Source organism: Halichoerus grypus, chromosome 4 (assembly GCF_964656455.1).
Source record: "Halichoerus grypus chromosome 4, mHalGry1.hap1.1, whole genome shotgun sequence".
Classification (NCBI taxonomy): domain Eukaryota; kingdom Metazoa; phylum Chordata; class Mammalia; order Carnivora; family Phocidae; genus Halichoerus; species Halichoerus grypus.
Window position 1 is genome coordinate 189,338,819 of NC_135715.1, and position 27,862 is coordinate 189,366,680.

The 27,862-nt window shown below is 45.4% G+C and overlaps 1 protein-coding gene across 1 annotated transcript in view; it reads right to left on the reverse strand.

The window, feature by feature from the left end:
• Positions 1 to 27,862, reverse strand: part of ASB18 (ankyrin repeat and SOCS box containing 18) — a 61,259-nt gene that overhangs the window by 20,109 nt on the left and 13,288 nt on the right. Inside the window, exons 2-3 of the mRNA XM_078070012.1 lie at positions 20,982 to 21,101; positions 17,196 to 17,463 (exon numbers count right to left, since the gene is read on the reverse strand). Coding sequence (XP_077926138.1) covers positions 17,196 to 17,463; positions 20,982 to 21,101 — 388 coding nt within the window. The remainder of the gene's footprint in view (positions 1 to 17,195; positions 17,464 to 20,981; positions 21,102 to 27,862) is intronic.

Consider the following 27,862-nt stretch of genomic DNA (forward strand, 5'->3'; position numbering starts at 1 on the left):
CCAGATTCAATCCTTTTCTGCCTCCCTGGGGGTCTTGTTCTGTGAGTTACTTGTTCTTTGCCTTTTCCTTGTCACCCAGCTGCCTCGTATTTCAACTGATCACTCGGCCCCGGGGACTCCACCTCGGCAGTGGTCACTGGAAATGCCTCCTCCCTCCACTCCCACTGTCACTGCCCTTTGCGGAGGCCCACGTCATTTCTAGCCTGAGCCTTAGCCACGGACCCGTACTCTGCGCCCTGCTCTAATCTAACGAGCTCCATACTACCCAGAAAGAGCCTTTCCAGTGTGACTCAGACATGCGCCAGCTGAAAACCCGAGGGCTCCTCCTGACCACTGCACAAAGCCCGTGCTCCCCCCCCCCCCCGCCCCACGGGACGCGGCCTGACCCAGCTCCCGTGGGCCTCCCCGGCTTTATTTCCTGGAGCTCCACCTTGTGCTTCAGCCCTGCCTGGCCAGGTTCTTAGAATACACCTGCTGTGTCGTGCCCTCACACCTCCTCCTCCTCTGCGTCGCCTTCCCTGTGTCACACCCCTGTGTTGTCTTATACCGCGTACATGAAGTGCCCGGGCATCGCATTTATCACACCACATTTGAGACGTTCACTAGCACGTCTGACTCCTCTCAAGACCAGTGGCTGCTTGAGGGTAGAAGCAGGGGTTTTAATGGTCTCTGCGCATCCGTGCCCGTGGCAAGCTAGCCCGCTGTGGGTAGTTCCCGAAAGCACGTCGCACCAAGGCATCTGGTTAATGAACATCTTTCAGCTCTCCTTCCTGCGGCTGCTGTTTTTCCTGTTATTTACCTGGCTGGGGCTCCGAACGAGATCCCCCATCGAGGGTGTCCAGGCAGGAAGTGGTTGCTGCCCTTCGATCCGTTCATGTCTCCACCCCGGGTCTCTCAGTATTTTTAATTCTGTCTCTCTATTTCTCTAGCCTCCCTATAGCAGTATCTGGAGAAGTGGTCTGTCTTGGGGGAAAAATCTTTACAAACAAGTACAGTTTGATGTGAAATGTCCTTTGGGACAATAACCAGCTAAGAGAGGATGCAAATTTCACAATCAGAGTGCTTCACATTTGCTTCCTCCTTGCCTCTCTGGGAGGCATTTTGAACAGTGCAGCAGGAGGTGAGAAATCAAGGGTTCTGTCTCCTTTTGCCGCTGAGCCTGTGTGTGCTCACAAACAATCACAAAACATTTTCTTCTACTATTTTTTTTTAAAAAGCGCCCAGCCTCTCCAAATAAGTCCGCTGGGAAATACAGCTGGGCCTCTTTTCCCCATCCAGAGCCTAACTGGCGGATGGCCAGGTTGCTGTTTGCAACAAGGATACCCTTCAGAAGAACGAGGGCACCGGCCCAACCTCCGGAGGGCTGCAGGTGCCCTTTTTTGTTTTTAATGAAGAGCCTCTAATTGGTTAAACCTTGGCACTTCCTTCGAGCAGGTAATGATGTAAGTTGCAGACCACAGGCATGAGAGAAACAACACAAACAATTCAAGGAGGCAGATCTCTGCTGGTGCACACTGGGCAGTCATCAAAAATGAAGGTGTGGGAGCCTGTTTAATGACATGGAAAGCTATTTGCAGTGGTTATGTGAAAAGATTAGGTACAAAATAGCACTGAACAGTCTTGTTTAAAAAAAAAAGAAAAGGCAGAGACGTATAGGCATCGAGAGCAAGCAAGCCCAGAAGTCGAGAGGCCGATGTGTGTTTACCTATGGCTGATGGGGTGAGGGGTGCTTTGATTTCCTTTTTGCTTGCCTGTATTTTCAAAATTTCCATAATGAATCAGAGTTACAGTTTGAGAGGGAGCAAGAGAGGTTGATAATAACAAACCCATCCCCCGCCGGCTGTTGCGACAATTCCTGGATTCTAAGAATGTCAGCTGAGTTTTCCAGGTTCCCAGAATGAGCTCAAAGTTTCCACTGCTCTGTCCAGGTCCAAGCCGTGCTCTCAGAAAGTATGTATGGCAGTACCCCCGAGAAGGTGAGCCTGAAGGCGGGCAGGGGTTGTGAGAAGCAGAGTGATAAAGTGATAACAGTCTTGGGGACCTCCTAGACCTGACCTTGTAGGTGTCAGGGTCTCCAGTGGAAGAGGAAACGGCCCAGCAAGGAAAGCCCCACCCAAGCTTTTGCAGGAGGCTGTGGGCAACTCAGCTTTGGCTGAGTCCTTTCCTTGGGGGCAGGTTTTGTGACCAGGTTTCCTGCTATCCTGATAGACGGGCAAGTCAGGAAGGCCTGGGGCTACTGTCCGATGGCCACTGTCAGGACCCGAGGGTACATTCCCATCTTAGCATGTCAGAACCGACTTGTCTCTGTTTTACAGGAATTCAGGAGACACTGTGCGGTCTGAACAGCCCCTGATCCAAAGCAGCTGGGGCGAGCACTAACACCCCCCATTCCTCATCTCTGTCTTTGATAATGATCGTGGTGACAGGCTGTTACAGGGGCCCAGGGTTCACAGTACACGGAAAAAGTAGCTTGAGCCAAAAGGCAGGAGTTAATAGAGATGAGCCCATCAAGGGCTGTTGAATCAGTGTCATCTTAACTTATTTCTAAGTGGGGAAGTGGGACTCTGAGCCCACATCCCACACACCGCTCCCATCTACCTTCCAACGTCTTCCTGGGGCACTGCCTAGTTACCTCCCAGGTGCAGAAGTCCACACCAGTCCTTCACCTGGGCTTTTCTGCTGTTTCCTCGCTCCCGCACCGTTTGACACCACCCGCCAAGCCTCCCTGCCTCCCATGAGGCAATCCCTACTCCGGGCTTTCCTTCTTCCATCCTCCCTCCTCCTCATTACTCGGTTTACACAAAGCCCTCAACAGTGGGATTTCACAGCCTCTGGACCTGAGCTGAGAGGTTCCCAGTACTTGATTTCTAAATTTATTTTTAAAAAATGTTATCTGCGGTTTTTGCAACAAATCTGCATTGTGGGTGGAATTTGCAGGTGGGAAAATTGAGGCTTAAAAAGGCCAGTGACTTGCATAAGGACATACAGCCAAGGTTTTCCTCCTCTGGCTCCAAAGCTCTCAGCCATGCCACCCACCTGCTGCCTCTTCCCATCGATATGGTCTGTTAAGCACTCTCTCTGAGCAAGGCACTGTGCGAGGCATTTTCCATAAGTTATTTCTGGACTTTTCTGCCAGTGCTTCATGCATTCGCTCACTCATTCAGTAAGTGGGGGACACTGTCCGTGCTGTGTTCCGTACTGCCCTCAAGGCAGGGAGAAATGTGTCTTGTCTGAGCACTTCCTAAGAATTTCTGGACAGACTTGCGGTAGGACCCAGAAGGCAGGACAAGGCAGGGGAGGTCACCAGCCTTGGGGACTTGGTGCTGAGGCCACAGCAGCCTGCTTCTCACCCAGTTATGCCAGCAACTCTGCACGCGAGATCTCATTCCTCCCAGCTGCACTCAGTTTTTGAGGTTTGGGCAATGATCTCAAGGGTAGGGACGTGGGAGATGAAGGTGAGCCCACCGCCAGCACATCTTGCTTGGGATGGGAACCCCAGCTATCACTGGGTAATAGCATGACTCAGCAACCACCAAGAACCAGCACTGAAAGAGCAATGTAGCGAACAGTGAGAAGGAACTATTCAAAATCACATGAAATTCAAGATTCAGAAACCTCGCTTCATCTTTTTCGTGGGGAAAGAGACATGGCTCCTAAGCACTTTGTTCGCGTGTTAAGCATCTGCCTCCTGAGCAGCGTTTCCTATGGCCGGGGGTCGCCAGTGTCCTTGGACAACCCCAACTGCCCTTCACCATTCTCCTTACACGACTGCTGCCCAGTCCCTCTGACAGGCAGAAGGGGTTTCATGCTCGATGATGTGCACAGTGAGTGTTATCAACCCGTCTCCTTGGATCATCATTGCTACTCTGTTTCCTCCTCAGAGCTGACATGCAGGCTGATGGGCTGGAGACAGGTCCCCGGGGCAGGGTGGCTGGAGCCCCAAGGCTGCGGTGGAAGCCACCGTCTGAGCCCTGGGCAAGAGCCAGCCTGTGGGGGGCAGGGGACATGGGGGAGAGACTGAGGAGGAAAATACAGCCCTGTTTTCTAATGAAGCCATTGCAAGAAGTTTCCCTCCTGTGGTTAGACTCCCCAGCTGGCTCCGAATGAGGGACGGGGAAGCCACTGCCCCAAGATTTTGATGGAGGAGCAGTTCCACTTTATTTCCCTGGACCTTCTGCTGAGGTTCTCCTTTGGGGACCTGCCACCTGCCCTTTTCTGTTCTATCTTTCTTCTCTTTCTCTTTCTTCAAGGATGCTAAGCTGTGAGACTAAACAAGCATACGTGTTTACAGTTGAAATGGCTGATGTGAATGGACAAATCCTTCAGGGTAGGGGGAAGATTGAGAGAGAAATCGGCTGGCCATTTCCATCTGTATGGTTTCTCTCGGAGCAATGGCCATCACTTATATTTTTTTCTGAAGTGAATGATGGCTGTGGCTGGTGATGATATCTTGGGCAAATTCTCCCCAAATTGCAAGTGAAACCCTGCATTTTGGTGAACTGAGAAATGATTTAAGGAACAAACTGTGAATTCTGCTTGCTTGCCCCTGAAGTAGAATCTGACTTTTTAGAAGCTTCACTAGTGTCCCTTCCTCAACAAGAAACAGACAACCTCTCTCTCCTCCCAATATACTGGATGAAGAGGAAGACCCAGAAGCATCAGAATGATAAGCAAAATGAAGAATGAGCAAAAGAAGAAGGAAAGACTCGACTCCTTCTTTAAGCAGGTGTAGGGATAAGGGGCTTGTTGTAGGGGGGGCTTTGAATTGGATGAGAGAAAAGTTTTATGTATGTATGCATGTGTGAATGCATGTATGTATGGATTTTAAAGTGAGGGAAACTTTGCAGACAGAGGAATGCACAGGACTTAAGACTAGAGTTGTATAAATTTTGACAAAGGAATACACCTGTGTAAGTAACATCCCAGTCAAGATGTGGAATGTTTCTGTTTCTCCAAGAAGTTCCCTTGTATTTGCTACCAGTCAGTCATCACCCCCATAGGCAACCACTGTTCTGATTTCTCTCATGATTTAATTTTGTCTTTCCTAGAATTTTCTCCTTTTTGGTGTCTGACGTCTTTTGCTCAGCATAATGTCTGTGACGTTCATCCATATTGTTGCATGCATGAGTAACATTCATTTTTATTTCGGAGTCGTATTTAATTGTATGGATATGCCACAATTTTCAAATTCCCTCTTCTATTGAGATTGACGGACATTTGGGCATTTCTGTTTTTTTTGGCTATTATGAATAAAGCTGCTATGAACATCGTTTTAAAAAAAATATTTTATTTATTTGAGAGAGAGCACAAGCAGGGGGAGGAGCAGAGGGAGAGGGAGAAGCAGACTCCCCACTGAGCAGGGAGCCCGATGTGGGACTTGATTCCAGGACCCTGGAATCATGACTGGGGCCTAAGGCAGATGCTTAACCTACTGAGCCACCCAGGTGCCCTGCTATGAACATCTTTGTGTAAATCTTCTTGAGGACATATTTTCTGATTTCTCTTGGGTAAATATCTAGAAGTAGAATTGCTGGCAGGTATATATTTAACTCTAAAAGAAACTGCCAAACATTTTTTGAAGTGGTTATATTATTATACACTCCCAACAACAGTGTACATGAGTTCTGGTTGTTCGGCATTCTTGCTGATGTTCAGTATTTGTCAGGGGTTTTGACTTTAGCCATTCCAATGGGTGTGAAACAGTGAATTTTTCCTTGTGGTTTTAATTTGCATTTCCCCGATGACTAATGATGTTGAGCACCTTTTCATTTGCTTATTGGCCATTTGTATATCTTTCTTGGAGTGTCTGATCAGAGGTTTTGCCCTGAGGGTAAAGGTTTGATTTGGCCTGCCTTACCTCTTTTCATTCCTGACAATGAGTTGTAGATGTTCAAATAGGACTTGGCAAGTGACCGGAAAGCTGACACATCTGCCTGAGAGGCCGTCCAGGGTCGGGGGGAGGGGAGTACACCTGTGATAGTACATGTCTGAAAGGTGGTGGCTAGATAACAGAGTTTTTGAAAAGAACTTAGGTGGGGATGCCTGGGTGGCTCAGTCGTTAAGCGTCTGCCTTAGGCTCAAGGGAGAGGTGATCTTTCAGCGTTGGTCTCTCTTACAACACTTGGCTTTTGACAATTTCCACTGTGTGCCACCTTACTAGCAAATCATAGGCCTTCGATGAGCCTCAGTTTCCTGATCTGAAGACTGGGGATAACAATGCCTTGCCGGTCTGCTGGAGGACTGTAGGAAGTAAGAAATTGCAAGTGCTCAGGAAGTGTGATGTTCTGCAAATAATCAAATCACCCGATGAGGACGGCCCCTCTCTGACACCTTGCTCTTTAATATCCTTCTGATGCCTCCAACTCCTGTTGGATCAGGCCATGTTTTCTCCCCTCAATATATCACTCACTCATCTAGGGTATGGAAAGTGTGGACAGTTTTCTGGATTACGTATCAATGCCCGAGAGCCTGGTAACTCTTATGCAGGTAACTCTTCCTGTTATTTGGTGGAGACTTTTGGGGTTGGTGTGGGGACTTTGAACAGTTATCCATGCTTGAACCTGACCAGAGTGTGCCTTTCTTGCCTCAGGAAACGTACTACGCTCTTTCTCTCTGCTCAGATTTCAGCCTGCCTGGTCTGAACTAGAAAAGCATTGTCCAGTGATTTTCTGCAATGATTTTAAAGGTAATTAGCTGCTTTCCCAAGTCCAATGCTGGCTTATGAATTATTTTTTATTAAGTTAAATTAATCCAGCTGGGACAAAAAAAGTAAACATGCATGCTTTTTACTCATATGTTCGTGAAGGAAGCGAGTCCTTCTTCCTTCCATTTAAGTCAAGATAACTTTACATGAAAAAAAGAATCAGGACTCTACTAATTCTTTTCTCATTTTAATTATTTCAGAATTTAAAAAAGGGTCACGAGAGGAGTCTGATAATAAATAGGGCGAGGCTGACATACAGGCTACTAACGTGAAGAGAGTAACTTTACTGGAACTTTTCTTTTTGGGAAAATCTCTTCAAAAGGCTCCTAGATTAAAGCTTCGATATCCCTTTTTGTGTGTTGAATTCTGAATTCTGAAGCTTGCTGGTTGGAAGGAAGCACAGATAATTTTTCTTTTTTAATCCCAGGAACTCAGAGACTCAAAGGTTTTAAAGTCCTGCACCCATGGTGAATTGCTGACTAAAAGGGGTTGGAGCAGAAGTGGGTCCCTAGGTGTGGAGACCATTGTCATCAAGAGTAAGAAAATGAAATGGCTCTGTATGTAGGTCAACGACCCCCTCTCTACTGTAAGGTAAAAAAATTAAGGATGACCTAAAATCTACTATGTATAAAAAGATTCTGGAGAAAGTAGCTCTTTCTTGTCAAAGTGATAATATGTTTATACTACCTGAAGCCAGACCTCCTCGGAGTCTAACTTTAGGGGGACTCTTTAGAGCTGAAAAGCTGTGGTCGAAACCCCAAGCCCTTTCTGACATCTATTACCTTTTTATCCTTCAAGGTAGTTGGCTATGTTATTGTAGAGGTGTTCAATGGAATCCACCAGCATTTCCCATTATAATCATTGATATCGAAGGGATTCTCAGTCAGCTGTTGCATAGTTCAGCGTGAACTTCTGGTATATTCATCACTTATTTCAAACTTTCCCCCACTAACCAGGATTTAAATAAGTCAAGACTGTCAAATGAAAGCACCAGGGAGAAATAGTCACATAGAGAGATACGTAGAGGCAGAAGAGAAATGAGAAGAAGAGGAGGAGAAAGAGGAAGACAAAAGAAAAGAGATTTAAAAAGCTCCACGTGAATACAGAGGCATCTTAAAAGTCCTTATTAAACCATCTTCTGGACCTGTATGGTTTCTGAAAAACCAACTCAAGCCAGGAAATTAGTTCCTATCACACAGTGTATAAGCTGCAGCTCTAGTGGTCTGCGTACATCTCAGCTCTTTATGATACCCAAATGTGAGCTTGGTGGCTTGTTGGAAGAGCTATTGATGGGATTCACAATAATTTGTACTCTGAGTAGGTGTTTCTATCTCATTTCTTAGTAAAAAGCAATACTTTCCTAATATTGTAAAATGGGAGGTTGGAGCCTATGGTGTAAAGCCAACTTGGTTTTAAAAACTCTTCTTATTTTAAAATTATTTTAGATTTATAGGAGAGTTGCAAAGGTGGCACAGAGAATTTCCAAATGCCTCTTACCCAGCTTCCCCTAAAGTTAAGCTAGAAAGTGGAGAATGCCTGCAGCTGAGGGCAGAAATGGATCACGGGGTTTGAACTTACCAACATAATGGGCAAACACTGAACTGCTTGGCCTCTCAAAGGACCTCTGGGCTCCCAGACTGGGGCTCAGTGAAGGGGTCCTAGACAGAGCCCAGTGGACTCAGAATTGAGGAGCTGGATCTAGGAGTCTGGCGAAGCCAAGGCAGGTGGCGTTTGCAAGGCAAAGTACCAGGCAGGGGTGTCTTCACAGAGAAAGAACTTTGCAGAGGGTCTCCCTGAGTATGCATTTGAGTACTGATTAGTGTACGTGTGTGAGGGAACTGCTCAAGACTGGGGAAATAGCCCCCCAAAAGGGTCAGAGGGAATTGTGCTCATAGCACGTACGGGTTCAGAAATAGTGCCTGCTCTCAACAACCAGAGTGTAAAACCTCAGAAATAATGGGGCACGGATTAGAGTACTAAGAAGGGTGTTGTCTCAGTAGTGGGGGAAAAATCAACCGTAGACTAAATACTGCTCTGATCAAGACCCAAAAAGATTGTAAAGTATTTCCAAATAACTTTACATTCCAGGGCAGAGATCAAGAATATTGATAGGGATACAAAAATATCCAGCACCCAGTGAAATAAACAAAGGAAAAAAAAACAAAACTCAGTCCCTTAAAACTGACCTAGATGATAGAATTAGTAGATAGGTAAAACAGTCACTACAATTATTTCCATATATTTGAGGAGCTAGAGGAAAGACAGAACACATTAAGTAAATGTGTGGAAGATATAAGAGACTTAACATTGGACTTCTAAAGTTGGAAACCATGACTGAGATGAAAAATACACTGGATGGGAATAATGGTAGATTAGGTATTTTAGAAAAAAAGATAAACTAAGTACATAAGAAAAAAATGAACAGAGCATCAGTGAGCTGTGCAACAACTTTGAATGGTGTCACATACATGTAATTGGAGTCCCCGAAAGGGAGGAGGGGATGGTACAGAAAACATGTGAAGAAATAATTGCCAAAATTTTTCCAAATTTGATCAAAAGTATAAGCCCACAGATGCAAGAAACTCACTGAATCTCAAGGACAAGAAACATGAACATCGAAACACATTATTATCAAATTGCTTATAATCAGTGATAAGGAGAAAAGAGTTAAGCTAGGAAAAGGACATTATTACAAAAGAACAAACATAAAAAAGACAGATTTCTCATTTAAAAATGGAAGTTAAAAGATAGTGGAGCTGTGTCTAAAACACTGAAGGAAAAAAACTCTGCCAACCCAGAATTCTCTACCTAAAAAAGCACCTTTCAAACACTCAGGGGAAATAAAGACCTTTTCAAACATACAGACACTGAAAGGATTCACCACCAGCATATTTTCCCTATAAGAAATATTAAAGATAGCCCTTCAAGCAGAAAAAAATGATACTAGATGAAATCTTTGATCTATACAAAAGGATGAAGGAAACTGGAAATAGGAACTCCCTGGGTAAGCATAAAAACTTTTTCTTTATTATTTCAATATATTTAAAAAAGTATTGACTAGTCGAACAAAAACAGTAACAAGTTATTGTGGGACTTATACGTAGAAGTAAAATATGTGATACCAACAGCACAAAGGCTCGGAGAAGAGAAATGGAAGTACACTGTTGTCCTATATGTGAAGTAGTATGGCATTACTTGAGTGCAGACTGATAAGGTAAAGATGTATACTATAAACCAAAGCAACTACTAAAATAACACAACAAAATGTTGTATAGGATAAGCCAAAACAGGAGATATAATGGAATCGCAAAGCATCCTCAATTTTTAAAAAAGATTTTATTTATTTATTTGAGAGAGAGAGAGAGAGAGCATGAGCAGGAGAGAGGGACAGAGGCGAGGGAGAAGCAGACTCCCCGCTGAGCAGGGAGTCTGATGTGGGGCTTGGTCCCAGGACTCCAGGATCATGACCTGAGCTGAAGACAGAGCTTAACCAACTGAGCCACTCAGGTGCCCCCCAAAATCCTCAATTAATACAGAAGAAGGTAAAAAAAAGAAGATAAAGGGAACAAAGAATGGATAGAAAAAAAAAAAAGCAAGATGTTTGATTTGAACCTAGCCATGTCAAATCACATTAGATGTAAATACTTTAAGCATCCCATTAAAAGGCAGAAACTATCAGACTGGATTTAAAGAAAGATCCAGTTATAAGCTGCCTACAAGAAATCCACTTTAAAAATAAAGACACAAACTGAGGTTGGCCTTCAGTCAATTGTCAGCAAGAAACTGAGACCTTCAGGGGTGCCCGGGTGGCACAGTCGGTCAAGCACCGGACTCTTGGTTTCGGCTCAGGTTGTGATCTTGGGGTTGTGGGATGGAGCCCTGTGTTGGGCTTCTCACTCAATGCAGAGTCCACTTAAGTGTCTCTCTCCCTCTCCTTCTGCCCTCACCGAGCACTCTATCTCTCTAAAATAAATAAATAAAGCTTAAAAAAGACCCCTGAGACCTTCAGTCCACAGTCCCTGAGGAACTGAATCCTGCTGATGACCCTATGAGTTTGGCAGCAGATTCTTTTCCAATTGATTCTTCAGATGAAACCCCAGGCCTTGATGACATCTTGATTGCAGTCTTGTGCGTGACTCTGAAGTAGAGAACCCAGCTAAGCCATTCCCAGACTTTTCACCCACAGAAACTTTGAGGTGATAAACTCAAGTCTCTAAGTTTGTGGTGATTTTTTTTTTTTTAAAAGTAGGCTCCAAGTCCAACATGGGGCTTGAACTCATGACCCTGAGATTAAGACCTGAGCTGAAATCAAGAGTTGGGGGCTTAAATGATTGAGCCACCTTGGCGCCCCGTGGTGATGTTATGCAGCAATAGAGAACTAATATAGATGGAAAAAGACATACTAATGATAACACTGTTCAGAAGCAATTTATATTAACATCAGACTAGATATATTAATATGAGACTAAGTAGTTTTTATTTTATTTTATTTATTTTATTATTTTTAAAGATTTTATGTATTTGACAGAGAGAGACACAGTGAGAGAGGGAACACAAGCAGGGGGAATGGGAGAGGGAGAAGCAGGCCTCCCGTGGAGTAGGGAGCACAATGTGGGGCTCGATCCCAGGACCCCAGGTTCATGACCTGAGCTGAAGGCAGACGCTTAATGACTGAGCCACCCAGGCACCTGAGACTAAGTAGTTTTAAAAAAATTAATTTATTTTATTTTTAAAAGATTATTTATTTGAGAGAGAGAGAGCAAGAGAGCGCAGGGTGGGGAGGGGCAGAGGGAGAGGGAGAAAGAATCTCAAGCAGACTCCACACCAAGCATGGAGCTGACATGGGCCTCGATCTCATGATCCTGAGATCACGACCTGAGCAGAGTTGGACGCCTAACTGACTGAGCCACCCAGGCGCCCCAAGACTAAGTAGATTTTAGAGCAAAGAATATTACCGGGTGTCATATGCAACTGATGAATCACTAAATACTACCCCTGAAACTAATCATACACTATATATTAACTAACTTGAATTTAAATAAAATCTAAAAAAAATGATGGAGGCCAGTTCTTCAAGAGGACATAACCGCTAAACATCCATGTACCTAATAACAAAGCTTCAAAATATTTGAAGCAAAAACTGATAGAACTGTAGAGAGAAACAGACAAATCCACGATTGTAGTTAGAGATTTCAACACCGCTCTTTCAATAACTTGTAAAATAAGTGGGCAGAAAATCAGTAAGGATATAGAAGACTTAACACTAGGCAACTTGACTCAGTTGACATTTATAGACTACTTCTCCAACAACAATTCCTTTCTGGTGTACATGGAACATTTGCTAAGACTGAATATATTTTGTATAATAAAAGAAGACTCACATTTAAAAGGAGCAAAGTGATACAAAGTAAGTTCTCTAATCACATGGAATTAAATTAGAAATCAATACTAGATATCTGGAAAATACCCAAATATTTGAAAACTAAATAACACACTTCTACATAATTATGGTTCAAAGAAAAAAAACAAAAAGAGAAATTAGAAAGAATTTAAAACTAATTGAAAGTGGAAAAGTATGACATTAAAATTTGTGGGATTTCGCTAAAGTAACACATAGGGGGACATGTATTGCACCAAAAGCATATATTAGAAAATTTTAAAAAAATCATTGAATCAATGACATTAGTTTCTATCTTCAGAAATTAGAAAAAGGAGAGCAAATGAAATTCAAGATAATCAAAGAATGGAGGGTAATAAAGGCCACCGGGGAAGTTAGTGAAATAGAAAACAGTAAAACCAACCAACCAACCAATGAAATCAAAAGCAAGACTGATCAGGGAAGAAAATAAAAGAAACAATATAATGAATTCTAATATCATGAATGGGAGTGGTGATATTACTATAGATTCTACAGATTAAAAGGATAATAAGAACAATTTATGCCAATAAATTCAACAATGTAGATGAAAGAACTAAATCTTTTCAAAGATACAAGCTATCAAAGCTCACTCAAAAAGAAAGAAATATTTTGAGTAGCACTATAGCTATTAAAGAAATTGAATTAGTAGTTAAAAAACCTCACAAAGAAAACTCCAGGCCCAGATAGCTTCACTGATGGATTCTACTAAACATTTGAGAAAGAAATAACAATTTTATACTAGCTCTTCAAGAAAATAGGTAAGGAAGAGACACTTTCCAACTCATTTTTGAGACCAGCATTACTCTGACACCAAGACCAGATAAAGACATTACAAGAAAAGAAAATTACGGACAAATATCTTCCATGAGCATAGATACAGTTTAAATTTTTTTCCATCTAATCAAACCCAAGAATTTATTAAAAAGGATAATACTCATGATAGACTGTAGTTTATCTCAAGAAGGCAAGGTTGGTTTAACATTTGAAAAACAATCACTGTAAATCATCATCATATTAACAGACTAAAAAAACACACATCTCTAAATGTGCAGAAAAGGCATTTGAGAAAATTCAATATCCAAATATCCAAACTCTCAGGAAGCTAGGAATAGAAGGGAGCTCTCTCAATCTGAAAAAGTTCAGCTATAAAATCCAACCTCTAATAACATACTTAATGGGGGAAGACGTAAGGCTTTCCTCTAAGATCAGGAATAAGAAAAGTTTTCTGCTCTTTACTACTTCTATTCATCATCGCAATGGAGGCTGTAGCCAATGCTATAAAGCCAGAAAAGGGATAAAATGCATCAATAGAAAAAGAAGTAAAACTGTTTATCCAAAGATCACATGGCTGCCTACATAGAAATCTTATGGAATTTACAGTGAGTTATGAGAACAATTAGTGAGTTTAACAAGGTTGCAAGATATGAGATCAATATGCAAAAAATAAATTATTATTTTATATAATAGCTACATATGATTAAAAATTTAAATTAAAAAATACCATTTACAAAGCACAAAAAAAATAAAAAAAATATTTAGGGATAAATCTGACAAATATGCGCTAGCCCCATACACTGAAAACTAAGAAACAGCAGAGAGAAATTAAAGACCTAAAGAAATGGAGAGCTTTATTGTGTCTGTTATATCAATTCTCCCCAAATCTATAGATTGATCCACAGATTCATAGCAATCCCAGTGAAAACCCTGCAGCCTTTTTTGTAGAAGCTGACAAACTGGTTTTAAAATTTATATGGAAATGCAAAGAGCTAGGATAGCCAAAAACAACTTTGACAATGAACAGTGCCTGAGAACTTCTACTACCTGACTTTGAGATTTCTTCTAGAGCTATAGTATGCAATACATTGACAAAGAGATCAATGAAATAGAATACAAATTCTGCCATGGAGCCCCGGCAACCTTGTATGTATCCACATAGGCCATGCAAGCGAAAGTCTTGACCCACTGCTGATCTAAGTCTTGGCAGGACACTCTGTGATCTTTATGGATGGGAAGGTTGTAAGGTGCTGCTGTAAGGCCATTGTCCACTTGCCTCCCTATCATGAGAGTTTTTCATCATCTTTTGGGTTCTGATGAGGCTTGAGACTTCCTGCCTTGCCTCCTCAGAGTGGAGCTGCAGACTATAGAACCATTCAGCTCAAGTCTATAGTTGGCTGCTCAGCAACTGGATATCCTACAACTCACACTGCTAATCATCTGGCCCCTTTCATTTCAGTGTTGTCCTTCCTGATGTGTGGGAAGAAGAGTTGGCACCTTTGGCTATTCTTCTCTTCACTGCTTCTGTAGGTGATAAATGGTCTGAATTTAAGGGTGGCTCTTTGGGTCTTTACCAACTGAAACAGTCAGACCTTGTCCTGTCCTGTGTGTACATGACAAGAGAGTCCAGAAAGAAACCAACACATATAGTCAGTTGATTTTAGACAAAAGTACAAAGGCAATTCAGTGGAGAAAGGAAAGGCTTTTTGACAAATGGGGCTGGAACAATCGGACATCCACGTGCAGAGAAAAAAGCTTCAATCCATACCTCACACCATATCCAGAAATTAACTAAAAATGGGTCACAGACTTAAATGTAAAATATACAGTTATTAAATTTATAGAGGAAAATGCAGGAGGGAATGTTTGTGACCCTGGGTTAGGCAAAGATTTTTTTTTAAACGTATAATAACCCAAGATAATCCCTAAAAGAAAAAATTGATAAGCTGGATTCCACCAACATTAAGAATTGCTGTTCTTCAAAACACACTTTTAAGAGAAGAAAATATAACCCACACATCAGAAGATAATATTAACAAATTACATGTCTGATGAGGGACTTGCAGCCAGAATATATAAAGAAATCTCGAAATTTAAGAAGAAAACAGCCCAATTTAAAAACATGGACACAAGGTTTAAACAGATATTTCATTAAAGCAAATATATGGATGTCAGATAGGTATATGAAAAGAGGCTCAACGTCACTTGTCATTAGGGAATTTCAAATCAAAGCTACAATAGTGTACTTCTACACACCTATTAAAATGTCCACAATTAAAGAGTGACCATACCAAGGACCACTGAGGATGTGAAGGAACCAGAACACCATTGGTGGGAATGTAACATGACCCAGCCACTTTGGAAATCAGTTTGGCAGTTTCTTAAAAGGTGACCTTTTAATCATATCATAGGACTCAGACATTCCAATCCTAAGTCTACATCCAGAAGAAAGGAAAGCATACACCCGTACAAAGGCTAGTACACAAATGTTCATAGCAGCTGTATTTGTTATGGCCTCAGACTGGAAACAATCAAATGTCTTTCAACGTGTGAATGGATAAACACATTGTGGTATTCCCAGATCACGGAAGACCACTGAGCAATGAAAAGGAGTGAATTGTGGATCCGTGAAACAACATGATCTTGAAGTAATTATGTTGCATGAAAGAGACCAGACAAAATATAAAAGTCTCGCAAACTCAGACTAAATTAGAGTGACAAAAAGCAGATCAGTGGGATAATGGAAGAGATAACAGTGGGGCAGGGAACCTTCTGATGGGGATGGGTGTGTGCACTATCTGGATTGTGGGGATGGTTTCATGAATGCATATATATGTCCACATTTATCAAATCCCACACTTAAAACGTGCAGTTTACTGTATGCCAATCACACCTGAGTAAAGTTACTTAAAAAAATACACTGTTAGAATATTGTTTCCTTCAGTAGCTCTGAAGACCTGGGGGTCCTCGAACCTTTCTGAGTTCCTGTTCTCCTCTAAAGTGATAATGGTAGGTGGTGCCCCTCCTTGGGTCACCGAGAGCCCAATAGCCCTCCCTGTCTGCTTTTACAGTGGTGATTTTATTTAATCCTCACCCCAGTGACAGAAGAAATGATAACCCCAAGAGCAGGGACCGGAACATTTTGACTAAAGAAGTGTCAAGATGACAAAATGCAAGCTGAGAAACCCAAGCATAATTATGTCCTGTGCTACGACGCGTGGCCCCCCGCCGCCTCTCCCGGGCCCTCGTGGGCCCCGTGGGGACCGACACCCTGCAAGGTCAGCCGCGGGGCTGGACAGGCAGCTGCAGACCTTGCAGAACCCCGGCGCCTGGGCAGGCTGTGGGCTCGGTGGGCTGCGGTGCCCCCGCAAATGCCGGGGACAGCTCGGCTTCCTGTGGGACTCCGAAGCCCCGCCCGAGGAGCTAACCATTTATGTCACACTGTGACAATTATTCTGCATAAAATTATCATTAAAAACCCTAATTTTTCAGCCTCCAACCCCGCCAGTGGCCTTTTAGCATTCTTCAGCGCCGGCGTCTGCAGGCCTGTGATCACCGCGCTCATTACCTCGGTGTGGCGCCTCCCGCCTCGCGCTCGCAATCAAGCGCTAATTATACCCGCCCGGGGGCCGGGGGCCGGGAGGTCTGGGTCCGGGGTCCGGGGTCCCGGGCCTTGGGCCGGGAGGAGGATCAGTACTGTCCCGGGGCGTGGCGGGGTCTGGGTCTGGGGTCTTAGGAGTTCGGGGTAGGGGCTCAGGTCGGTCCGGGGTCCGGGGTCAAGGATCAGGGGTTCAGGGTCTGGGTGGGGTGGTGGGGGCCGGGGTAGGGACCAAGGGCGGGTCGCGGTCCGCGGTCAGGGCGGGTGACCCGGTGGAGCGGGCCATGTGGCCGCTGCGGGGTCCCGCGTCTGGGCGGGGTCAGGGCGCAGGAGGTGTCTGAGGTCCGCGGCCAGGGCGCGGGACCAGCTGGGTTCTGCTGCGCTGTGGGGGCCACAGGGTCTGGGGGCGGAGCCTGGAGGTGGGGTGGGGCTGGCTGGGTCCCGGAACGGCGACAGCGGCCCGGGTCCGGATTCGGGGTAGGGTGAGGACGCGGGGTGTGCCCGTATCCTGGGGCATGGGCCGAGGCTGGGTGCAGGGCCCAGGGATGGGGCGGGGACCCGTTGGGTCCTGAGGCGGGACCTGCGAGGCCTGGGGGCGGAGCCAGGAGGCGGAGCCAGGGGCGGATGGGCGTGGCCTGCTTCTGGAGCAATGGCCCAAGTCCGGTCCGGGTCTGGTGCCGGGCCGGGCCGCGTGTCCTTACCCGAGCGAGGCGGCCGTGCGGCAGAGGTGCAGGGGCGCCAGGCCCTCGGCGCTGAGCAGGTCGGGGTCGGCGCCGTGCTGCAGCAGCAGCTGGGCGCAGGCCGTGTGGCCCCCCAGGCAGGCCTCGTGCAGGGCTCCCTGGCCGCCCGGGCTGGCGTCGGGGTCCGCGCCGCGGCTGAGCAGGTGGCGCACGCAGGCCGTGTGGCCACGGGCCGCAGCGATGCACAGGGGGGTGGTGAGCTCGCGCTTGTACTCTAGGGTCCAGAGGCCTGGGGGAGAGGAGAAGTAAAGTGAGTGGGGGTACCGGTGGGGGGCGGTGTCCATTAAGGCCGAAATAGGGTGAAACCATCTCTTAGAAGTAGCTACCAGGTGGGCATGTAGATACATAAAGATACACATAGACCATATAGAGGTATATAAAGATGCGGAGGGTTGGGACCAAGAAACCCAGTGAAACCCAGTGAGTTCCACAAATGAGGGAGGGGGGTGGATATCTTCTACCCTAGGGAGATGGAGGTGGGAAGACAAAGGCAGAGAGAGGCAGAGAGAGATCTTGAGGGAAAACGGGGAATGAAGTTGGAAGAAGGAGAGTCAGGAGGCCCAGGAGAGGCACACTGAGGAGGGAGGTGGAGATGCAAGGGGGAGAAAAGGAATAAAAAAGAGATTGATAGGGCCACAACTGAGCCAGAAGGAATGGAGGGTATTGAGAAGCAAGAGGGTCTTGCCAAATATGGGGGTGACTGGGGACTTGGCTAGGATTTGAGGAGTGAAGGGCTGACCCAGCGGGTGGATGGTGGGAGAATGTAAGGCAAGGATTCACATTTTCCATGCTCTGAATTAGGGACAGCTTGAGGCAGGGAAGTGAGCTGTGGATTTTTCTGGAATCCAGCTCTCTCTCATTGAACCCCAAACTTATCCCTTTATCATTAACAGGAGAAGACAGCAGACAGAATAAACTGACCCGCCGAGCCAAGGTTGCTCAAGGAAAGGCCTTAGAAAGTTTAGTCCTCTTGGAAGCGCTGGGTTTCAGAGGCTCTCTTTGATGTGGTGTCCACATTCAGCACAATTCTGGTTTGTTTCTTTGCGCTTTTTAGGGTTGTGTGTGTGTGTGTGTGTGTATAGGTTGCTCTTTCTTGGTGGATGAATGAAGCAGGTGCTATACATTGTACTTGTCTGAAAACTTTGGGCTTTCAAAAGGCCCGTGGAAGGTTGTTAGCGGCCAGGAGCGCTCGTGGAAATGGGGAAGCAGTCCCCGGTGAATACACTTCAAGGGACAGGATTTCACATGGCAGGAATGCCTTCTGATAATGATGGAAGAATCGATACCATGGCTGTAATGAGCTGCAGAGGAGACCCTTTTCACAGGCCACCTCCTTCCTGGGACCCATGCTGAGCAGGTTTTGAAAGACCACTCATAATTACCTACCTGCATGTGGTGCGGAGTTCCAGCCTGCCCTGTGTCCCCAAGGCCCAGCCTGTGGGCTGTTGCACACTCGGTGGGGGATGTGGGGCCTATTGTCCTGGTAGTGGATGATGGTGGCCAGAGGCCCTGGGGATGTGGGCCTGCATGGGTTTGGTCTCCCCTTCCTGGGGAAGCCCGGGGCTGATTTGGAGGGGGATGGATGCATATAGTTCTTGGTGATAGCAGTGGTCTACATTCCTAGAGGGGCCAGCTCCTGGTTTTGATTGTACTCATTTTCCTGAGCTAGGAAGTCTACTTACTGGGTGGGTGGGGGGCTAGGAAGGAGGTGCTCCATTCTCCAGGGCACATCAAGTTCCCAGCCCAACTCTGCCCATGTCAGCAGCCCTGTTCACCCAGCCTGGATTCCTGAGACTTCCCGTGGACTGATGGAAGGGGTCTCGGGTGGAGCTTTAGCTCAGCCACTGTGTAGGGCCAGCACCCCTGTCCAGGTCCTGGGAGACGGTGATAAGCTTCCACAAGGCCTTCAGGAAAACCTGACTTCTGAGGCAGCTGTCTGGATCAGATAGCTTGAATCTGCTGCCTATAATCCCCACTCCCCAGTCTAGGTTCTGCCACCAGGAGGAACAGGGACATAGGATTCTCCCCATGTGGTACATCCTTCTAGACATCAGCTGCTCATGCCAACGCTTTCCTTGGACTGCCAGCTGGATGAGGCCAGCATCCCATCCTGGATGTACTGAGGTACTGGGGGGCTGCTAGTGTTACCCCCTTGCCCACGGCCCCCTTCAGGGGGAGCTGTAACTGGCCACCAGCAAGTTCTCGTATGAGAGAGGGCGCTGTTCCCAAGCCGAGTTTGGTCATTTCTGCGACTTAGGTGAGCTGCTGGGGAAGCGGAGTGGCTGAGCAGAAAAGAGCAGGGAATGCAGCAGTCCCCAGCACCACCCACCTTCTCTTCCCAGTCCCCACGGAGGCCACAGGTCAGCACTGGCTCTCAGGGCTGCCCCTTCCGTGGCAACAGCTTATCGCCTTGGTGGGCAGCATGTCCTAACTTCTGTGGTTCAGGTGTGCCGTAGAAAATCAGCAGAACTCAGGAGTGGAAAGAGTAAGGCGGAAGAAAGGAAGGAGCCTTTGGATTCAGACCATGCGTTAACATTAATACCTATTTGAAATGGCAACATTGGAGCATGGTGAGTGTGTCCAGGCCTGGGAGGCATGTGATTAAAAAAAATTGACATTGATCGAGCATTTGAGCTGTTGGCTTTCTTGGTCGAACTACCACCCAGCTCCTTGGAGGAATGTGTGCCCCTGTCTGGGACAGATGAAGGAGGGGAGGCCCAGAAAGGCTCCGGGACCCCCTGAGTTGGGGGTGGTGTGGCCCAGACCACAACTGCACTTGCCTTCCCTGAGCCCCCACTGCCTCACCGGTTGCTCTGAGCTACTTAGCCCTTTGACAGTTTTGGGTTTATTTCCTTCTCCCCGCGGGGGGTATAAAAGGGATGATGTCCATTCTTTGGAAGCTGACCTTCCATTCTTTGCCTGTCCGAACCCACAAGGCAGGTACGTGGGACACGGGACATTGGCCGTTGGCCCACTGACCACAGGGTCTCAAATCCTTTTGGTCTGGCAGAGCTGCAGTGGATTCCAACACATGAGCCCTCTTGGTAAATGTCTTGCATCTGGACACCCCAGGGAAAGCGTGCCCAATGCAGAGTGCCAGTGGAGAAAGCCCTGGCTGCAGCCTGGTGGTCAGCAAGTCTCTTTATCCCAGGTTGGGGGGGGGGGGTTAGGGGAGTGTCTCTCTCCTTGGCGGGCTCTCTTGCCAGCCCAGCACGTAGTGGTGTTCAGGCTGCAAGAGTGCACTCAGACATATGACTTAGGGACCTCTGATTTCTTCCCCTCCCTCCCCCCCTCTCAGGCTCCCCTAGGTTCCTGGAGGAGCACCAGCTGAGTGCTCTCCCTCTGTTAATGCCAGCTGTGCCCCAGCCACCCTGCTGTAGCTGTGGTGTTCGCAGGTTCATAGAAGGACCTCGAGCAGAGCTGCGTGCCAGGGGACCTGCCTCCCTGGCTGCCAGACACAGGCCCTAGCAGATCAATACCCAAACCAGTGTTCTCTTTTAAAGACCAGAAGAACCTTCCAGCCTCAGGTGGCCCCTTCTCACCCACATTTTGGCCTTTCTAATTTGATTTCTCGCATCTCATCATCTAAAACATTGTGCGGACCAAATTTCATTTATAGATGTCCCTCGCTCGCGTATGCTAAATGCGGCGCCTATGTGAGCAGTCTGCACACCCGAGTTACACATCCAGAGGAGTGTTAGTAGCTCCTTAAATGTAAATAGCTGAGCTTTAAAGGAAAAAGGGTACCTGACAGTCCAAATGTGGCTGGGGATTTCACCCGCCACTCCATCTCATCCTTCTTGATCTCAAACACCACGTTGGCATCCTGGAAGAACCGGTTCATGAGCTGCTCCAGACGGCTCAGATCTCCCATGACCAAGGCAGCATGGTACTCGAGCACTGGGGACCCAGCTCTAGCTTGAGGCTCTTTTTCCATCTTCTGAAAGATTTGAAGTTCTCCTCTAACTGGCTCTGGCCATCTCTCCATTGTAATGCTGTTGGTTTCAGAAAAGTTCTCCAGGAAGGGGAAAGATGGTCTTATGGAGTGTGAGCTATTTCTATTGTCATTACTCAATTGTCATCCAGTTGGGGCTCGGTGGTGGTGTATTTATAACTCCTGCGGGCTCTGATGTGATCATGGTTACTTGATATGACCAGCATCGTGTGACCACTGACATGCCAGAGTGCTCAGCCACCCCCTTGTGATTATATAGATTCAACTTCCAGAGACAGACACACCTGTTTATCTCCAACACAGCTCTCCACACGAGGGCAGACACCCGAAAATGGGTGGGGCTTCTTTTCCTGCTCTGTAGGGTGTCTTCTTGTAGTTGGCCTATTGCCTTCTTTGCTGCTGTGAACAAGGGTGGGTGGACGTGTGTTCTGAGGGCTGTTTCAGCCCTGAGCATGTATAAGGGAGCCCCAGCTGGATGCTGCAAATGACCAGGCTCTCCGCAAGTGTCCCTGCGTGGGAGGCTCCATAGGGCAGACCAGGGATTCCCAAAGGCATCATCTGGGGCCCCTGGTGGCCTGTGAGTTCCTTCCAGTTGTTGAGAACTCATCCCCAAAAGTGCATCCCTTGCTGAAGATGGGAAATGCCACAATTTCTGTTTCCTAAATGAATGGTAACAGCTTTTTATTAGCAACTTACTAGTTATTTGTTACAGTTTAGTGCAGGGCTTTATTTTATTGTCTAAAAATTAATAAAATCATCTTTTTCTCATAATATAGGTAATACACAATTCTTACACCTTTTTTCCCAATTCTTGTTTTTCTCCTACCAGGAAGTTGGGATGGGCCACTGTGGTTGGGCGATCGCATCCTTTGCCATGTCTGGTGTCAGTGATGATAAAACGTGTGACCAGAGGCTAGAGGGAGGACGGAGGCTCAGGGAGGGTGTTGCCTGGATAGGCCAAAGGGGACATGCTGGAACACATGCCTGGGACAGTTACGCACAGAGCTGCTGAGAGAGGGTAAGAACAGGAGCCACCACCCACAGGGTACCAGCGTTGGACATGCACCTGTGGGATCCTGTCGCTATATGGTGTTGCAATCAAAGGAATGACAGAGACGACAGGAAGAAAGACTTGAAGTCAAGGAATAGGGGTCACGGGGGAAGCACATCCTTCACAGCCACACTTCTTAAGCACCCTCTTCCCCCATGTTCCTGTTTCTTGATCTCCTCTGTACCTCAAAGTGCCCCTTGACTCGCTCTGTTCTTCTAAGCACGCCCCCCATCCCCCAGCCTGAGCATGCTCTCCGTATTGGCTCTTTGTTTTGAACAGTAATTTGGCCTCTGGAGGGCCCCTTTCACCAAGACTTTGCACAACAATAGGGGGCCCAGCAGAGTACCCTCAATCTTCCTTAGAAGAGGTAAAAGGTGGAGGCAAAATCGTCTGCATTTATCATTTAATAAAGATATGTTTCTACCCTGGTTATATATGCCTACCCTGCAGGCATAAATGTACATGCATGGACTGATCCAAGGCCTGGAGTTTCCCTCACATGGTAGAACTCACATCTCCTCTGCAGAAGAGGGCTGCGGGGTTCCTGGGAAGAGGGAGATGTGCTCATCTGTCTGGTCACTATGATGCCTTCATGCAGGCAGATAAGCAGTGTTGACTGTGTCCCCAAAGTTGAAGGGCTCTCATTGGTGACAGACAGCGTGGGGATTGGAGGGAAATGGTCACTGCCTGAGCTGGCTGCCATGGGGACTGGGTTTATTATCCTCACTGTGGTTGTCTGACGCCTGGGCCCAGGCTCAGTACAGAGGGTGCAGAAAGGCCCGTTGAGTTCAGCTCTTAGGGCCTGGGGTGAGCTGCAGGAGGAGGCTCCTTCTACCCAAACATCCCCAGCAAGTGGCTCTCTGTCCAGGGGCCCCATAGGTGGGCAGCCTTGGTGCCATATGAAGAAGAGGAAACTGGGACTCCGAGATTCAGGTGACTTGCTCAAGGTTTCTTGATCCTGAGATGCTCAGCACCCAAACACCTCACTGTGAGCACAAAGACTTCCTACCTCGCCCTCACTGCTGCCGTTGGCCATGACACATTTTAGCACAGGGATCGGTAGTCCCCTGATGGTGTGTGGTGTCTCAGGCCTCCAGGTGTATGCACTTACTCTGCCCTGTGCCTGGCATTCTGGTGTTCCCCTTGTCACCTGTCTGGTGCCACCCATTCTTCAAAGCTCAGCTTAGATTCCCTTCACCTCTATGGCTAGTCCTGATGTCTGTCCTGGCACTTTGTCCATGTTACCTGGCTCACTGTTGGTTACTGCTCTCGTCTGTGCCCCTACTTGACCATGAGCTTCTGCTTCTTAGTACCTAGCACAGTGTTGTCACTGTGGTCCTCGTCTGGGCCTCAGTGCAGATGGTGAAAGAATGAATGGATTGATCTCTTTGAAATTTGCTCAAGTGCATTGAAATTCCTCTTGTTCCTGGCCATCTGCTACCTTTATCCCTTAGGGAATTTAGATGGTAACCGGGCCCCTTGGCTGGCCAAGGACAGGGACTCAGATGCTGGGGCTGAGGTTCTACCTCAGATCTGTGACCCCTACTGTACACCGTACCCTTCCCCACATGTCAAGATGCCTTACCGAATTTCATAGGACTGTCTATTGAATGCTTCATGGGGGCTCTTTATTTTTTTATTCCAGTATAATTAACACATGGCATTATATTAGTTTCCAGTGTACAATACAATGATTCAATAATTCTATACATTTCTCAGTGCTCATCACGGTAAGTGCACTCTTAATCCCCTTTATCTATTTCACCCATCCCCCCACCCACCTTCCCTCTGGCAACTACCAGTTTGTTTTCTGTATTTAAGAGTCTTTTTTTTGGGGGGTGGGAGGATGGGTTAGCCTGGTGATGGGTATTAAAGAGGGCACGTTCTGCATGGAGCACTGGGTGTTATGCACAAACAATGAATCATGGAACAGTACATCTAAAACTAATGATGTAATGTATGGGGATTAACAATAAAACAATACTGAAAATGAAAAAAAAAGAGTCTTTTTTTTGGTCTCTTTTTTCTTTGTTTGTTTTGTTTCTTAAATTCCACATATGAGTGAAATCATGTGGTATTTATCTTCCTCTAACTGACTTATTTCACTTAGCATTATACTGTCTGGGTCCACCTGTGTCGTTGTAAATGGCAAGATTTCCATCTTTTTTATAGCTAATATCCCATTGTATATATATACCTCATCTTCTTTATACATTCATCCATCAATGGATACCTGGGTTGCTTCCATATCTTTTGTACATAATGCTGCAATAAACATAAGGTTGTATATATCTTCTTGAATCAATGTTTTTGTTTTCTTTGGGTAAATATCCAGTAGTGGAATTACTGGATCAAATGGTAAATCTATTTTTAATTTTTTGAGGAAACTCCATACTATTTTCCACAGTGGTTGCACCCATTTGTATTCCCACCAACAGTGTATGATGGTGCTTTTTCTTTACATCCTTGCCAATACTTGTTATTTTTTGTGTTTTTGATTTTAGCCATTCTGACAAGTGTAAAGTGATATTACTTTGTGGTTTTAATTTGCATTTCCTAATGATTAGTGATGTTGAGCATCTTTTTGTGTGTTTGTTGGTCATCTGTATGTCTTTGAAAAAATGTCTATTCAGGTCCTCTGCTCATTTTTAATTGGATTATTATTATTTTTTTGGTGTTGAGTTGTGTAAGTTCTTTATATATTTTGGATTTTAACCCCTTATAGGATATATCATTTGCAAATATCTTCTCCCATTCAGTAGGTTGCCCTTTTGTTTATTGATGGTTTCCTTTGCTGTGCAGAAGCTTTTTATTTTGGTGTAATCCCAGTAGTTTAATTTTGCTTTTATTTCCCTTGCCAAAGAAGACGTATCTAGAAAAATGTTTCTATGATTGATATCAAAGAAATTACTGCCTATGTTTTCTTCTAGGAATTTTATGGTTTCAGGTCTCACATTTAGGTCTTTAATCCATTTTGAGTTTATTTTTGTGTATGGTGTAAGAAAGTCGCCCAGTTTCATTCTTTTGCATGTTTCTGTCCAGTTTTCCCAGCACCATTTGGTGGAGACTGTCTCTTTCCCACTGGATATTCTTGCCTTCTTTGTCATAGATTAATTAACCATATAAGCATGGGTTTATTTCTGGACTCTCTATTCCGTTCCATTGATCTATGTGTCTATTTTTGTGCCACTACCATACTGTTTTGATTACTACAGTTTTCTAATGTATCTTGAAATCTGGGATTGTGATACCTCCACTTCAGCTTTGTTCTTCTTTTTCAAGACTTCTTTGGTTATTTATTTATTTATTTTTTGCAGTTCTCTTTATATTTTAGGATTATTTGTTCTAGTTCTGTAAAAAATGTTGTTGGTATTGGGATTGCATTAAATCTGTAGATTGCTTTGGATGGTATGGACATTTTAACAATATTGGTTCTCCCAACCCATGAGAATGGATCCATGAGGGCTCTTTAAAACCTCATTTCACATGTTTTAAATTTTACCTCCCTTGTCTCCAACAGCAGGGGCAAAGACAGAATCAGTTTCATCAATGGAACAGCTGAGATTTTTTTCAAGGCCCCCCTGTGTGCCTAAAACACTGCTGGGTGCTATGGACAATGCAGTGGTAAAGAATATAACCACGTTTGCAAGGAACGCACATCCTCCATCAGACATAAGAGGCTTGTGCATACAGAAAATGACGAAAGGCAACACTACGGAATCCATATCCTATATCAGTTGTACACTAAAATAAAGCCAACCACTCTCCCCACTTCATTCATATACTATGCAGTTACTCTATTAGTTCTTCAGATTTTTCATCTCTATAAGCTTAGCCATTTTGCCATGTTATTTTTCTCAGATTGATTGTGATTAGATTCATTTCTGAAGGACTTATTCATACACAACTATAATACACACAACTATAGAATGATCCAACTTGGACTTCACTTTAAACCAGAGAATTCCTTTGTTCCTGATATATTTTGTCATGGGTTATTTTTAAAAGGGGTGGGAAAATTGGAGGTAAGTCCAGGGATAAGAGCCATTCTGGCCTGTGTTCTGTGGTAAATTTAGCTTTCCATGCATTATATTTGTCAATAGCGCCCTAAATATCCAAGCTTGATTTCGGTGGGTAGGGAGTAGTAGTCCAGAAACAGACACGGTTCTTTGTGAGAGCTTTAAAAATAGCTCATGGGAGACAGCGTTGATTTTACAAGTAGGACATGTAAATTACTTCAGGAGCATGACAGAGGTGTCTTGTTTTTGTTTTTTTAAAGAGCAATAATAACCATATGTGTGATTATTACATTAAAAAAAAAAAATAAAACCCAAAAGACCCTACAAACACTTATAAACCAATCCGTTCATTCATCTATTCATTCCATAAGCATTCATGGAATATTATGCTCTAGGGTGTGTGGTTAGGTTTTTGGGGATACAGAGACAAAAAATACAATAATCCTGCCCCCAAGGATCACACAGGAAAGAGCAGTGACCACAGGACCCTAACACATAGGAGTTTTTTAGTCCTCCTTCCCACCAGCTGAATGATGTCCTTAAGTGACAGGTGAACGGCACTGTTTCCTGATCCAGCACTGGGCTCCTTCTTGCCCATTGTACAACAGTTCTCTCCATCCATACCTTGCTTAGGTCGGGCCATTTTAATTTCATTTTCATTGTCCTCACCCTTCTCAGCTTAGTCAGAGCCAATGCATAAGCTTCAAGATATGACTCGAACCTTATCTTCTCTGCCTATTTCAGTCCTTATGAAAACTCAACTTCTTCCAAGAGTGAATTTGTATATGATGTTGCTGAACAATTACCAAAATCCTTGAGGAATTGTGATATAACAGAAGGACCAGAAAGACTAGAGTTTTAGTTTTCAGATAAGTAAAGAATTTGCTTCCTCAAAGCCTGAATTGACGTCAATGCTGGGCAAGATCCCTAAAAAGGATGAAAAAGATGGTCTGGGAACATTTAGAAAAGGGAGTGGGGGTCCTTGGAGCTTTCTGGGTCACTAGGAACAAGTCACCGTGGATAAAAGAATTTTCCTTTGTGACATGGAATTATTCATTAATATGTAGAGGGGATGTAGGCATGGGGTATAGTTTTACCTGCAGTGGAAAGTTTCCTGGAAACCTTTTAGAGAAGGTGGAAAAAAATATGGGTCTTCTTTTAGGAAAGTCTTGCTAAAAACTCCAACTTGAGAAATAATACACATGGTATGTGCAGAGCGATGGTTCAAATCTTGGCTGTAAAGTGGAACCATCTGGGGAGCATTAAAAAGATAAGGATGTCTGGATCCCAACCTGAGAGGACCTGGTGTCACGGGTTGGGGAGTGCAGCCCGGCCATCAGGTCTGTTAGATACCCTCCCCCGCCCCACAGGTGCTTCTAATGTGCAGACAAGGTTTTCATTCTCATCCCGTAGGATATATGCTTATGGATGATTTAAGTGAACATATAGAATATAGATGCCCCAAGGTGACATTAAAACCCCAGTCATATAGGATCCCATTGTCCTCTGGGTCAGGTGGCTGAGACCTTTGCACGATGCTGGGGGCTCCTGTTTATGATACTAGACTTTTCTTCTTGATTTTAGGGTCAGAGGTTAGTGGTGC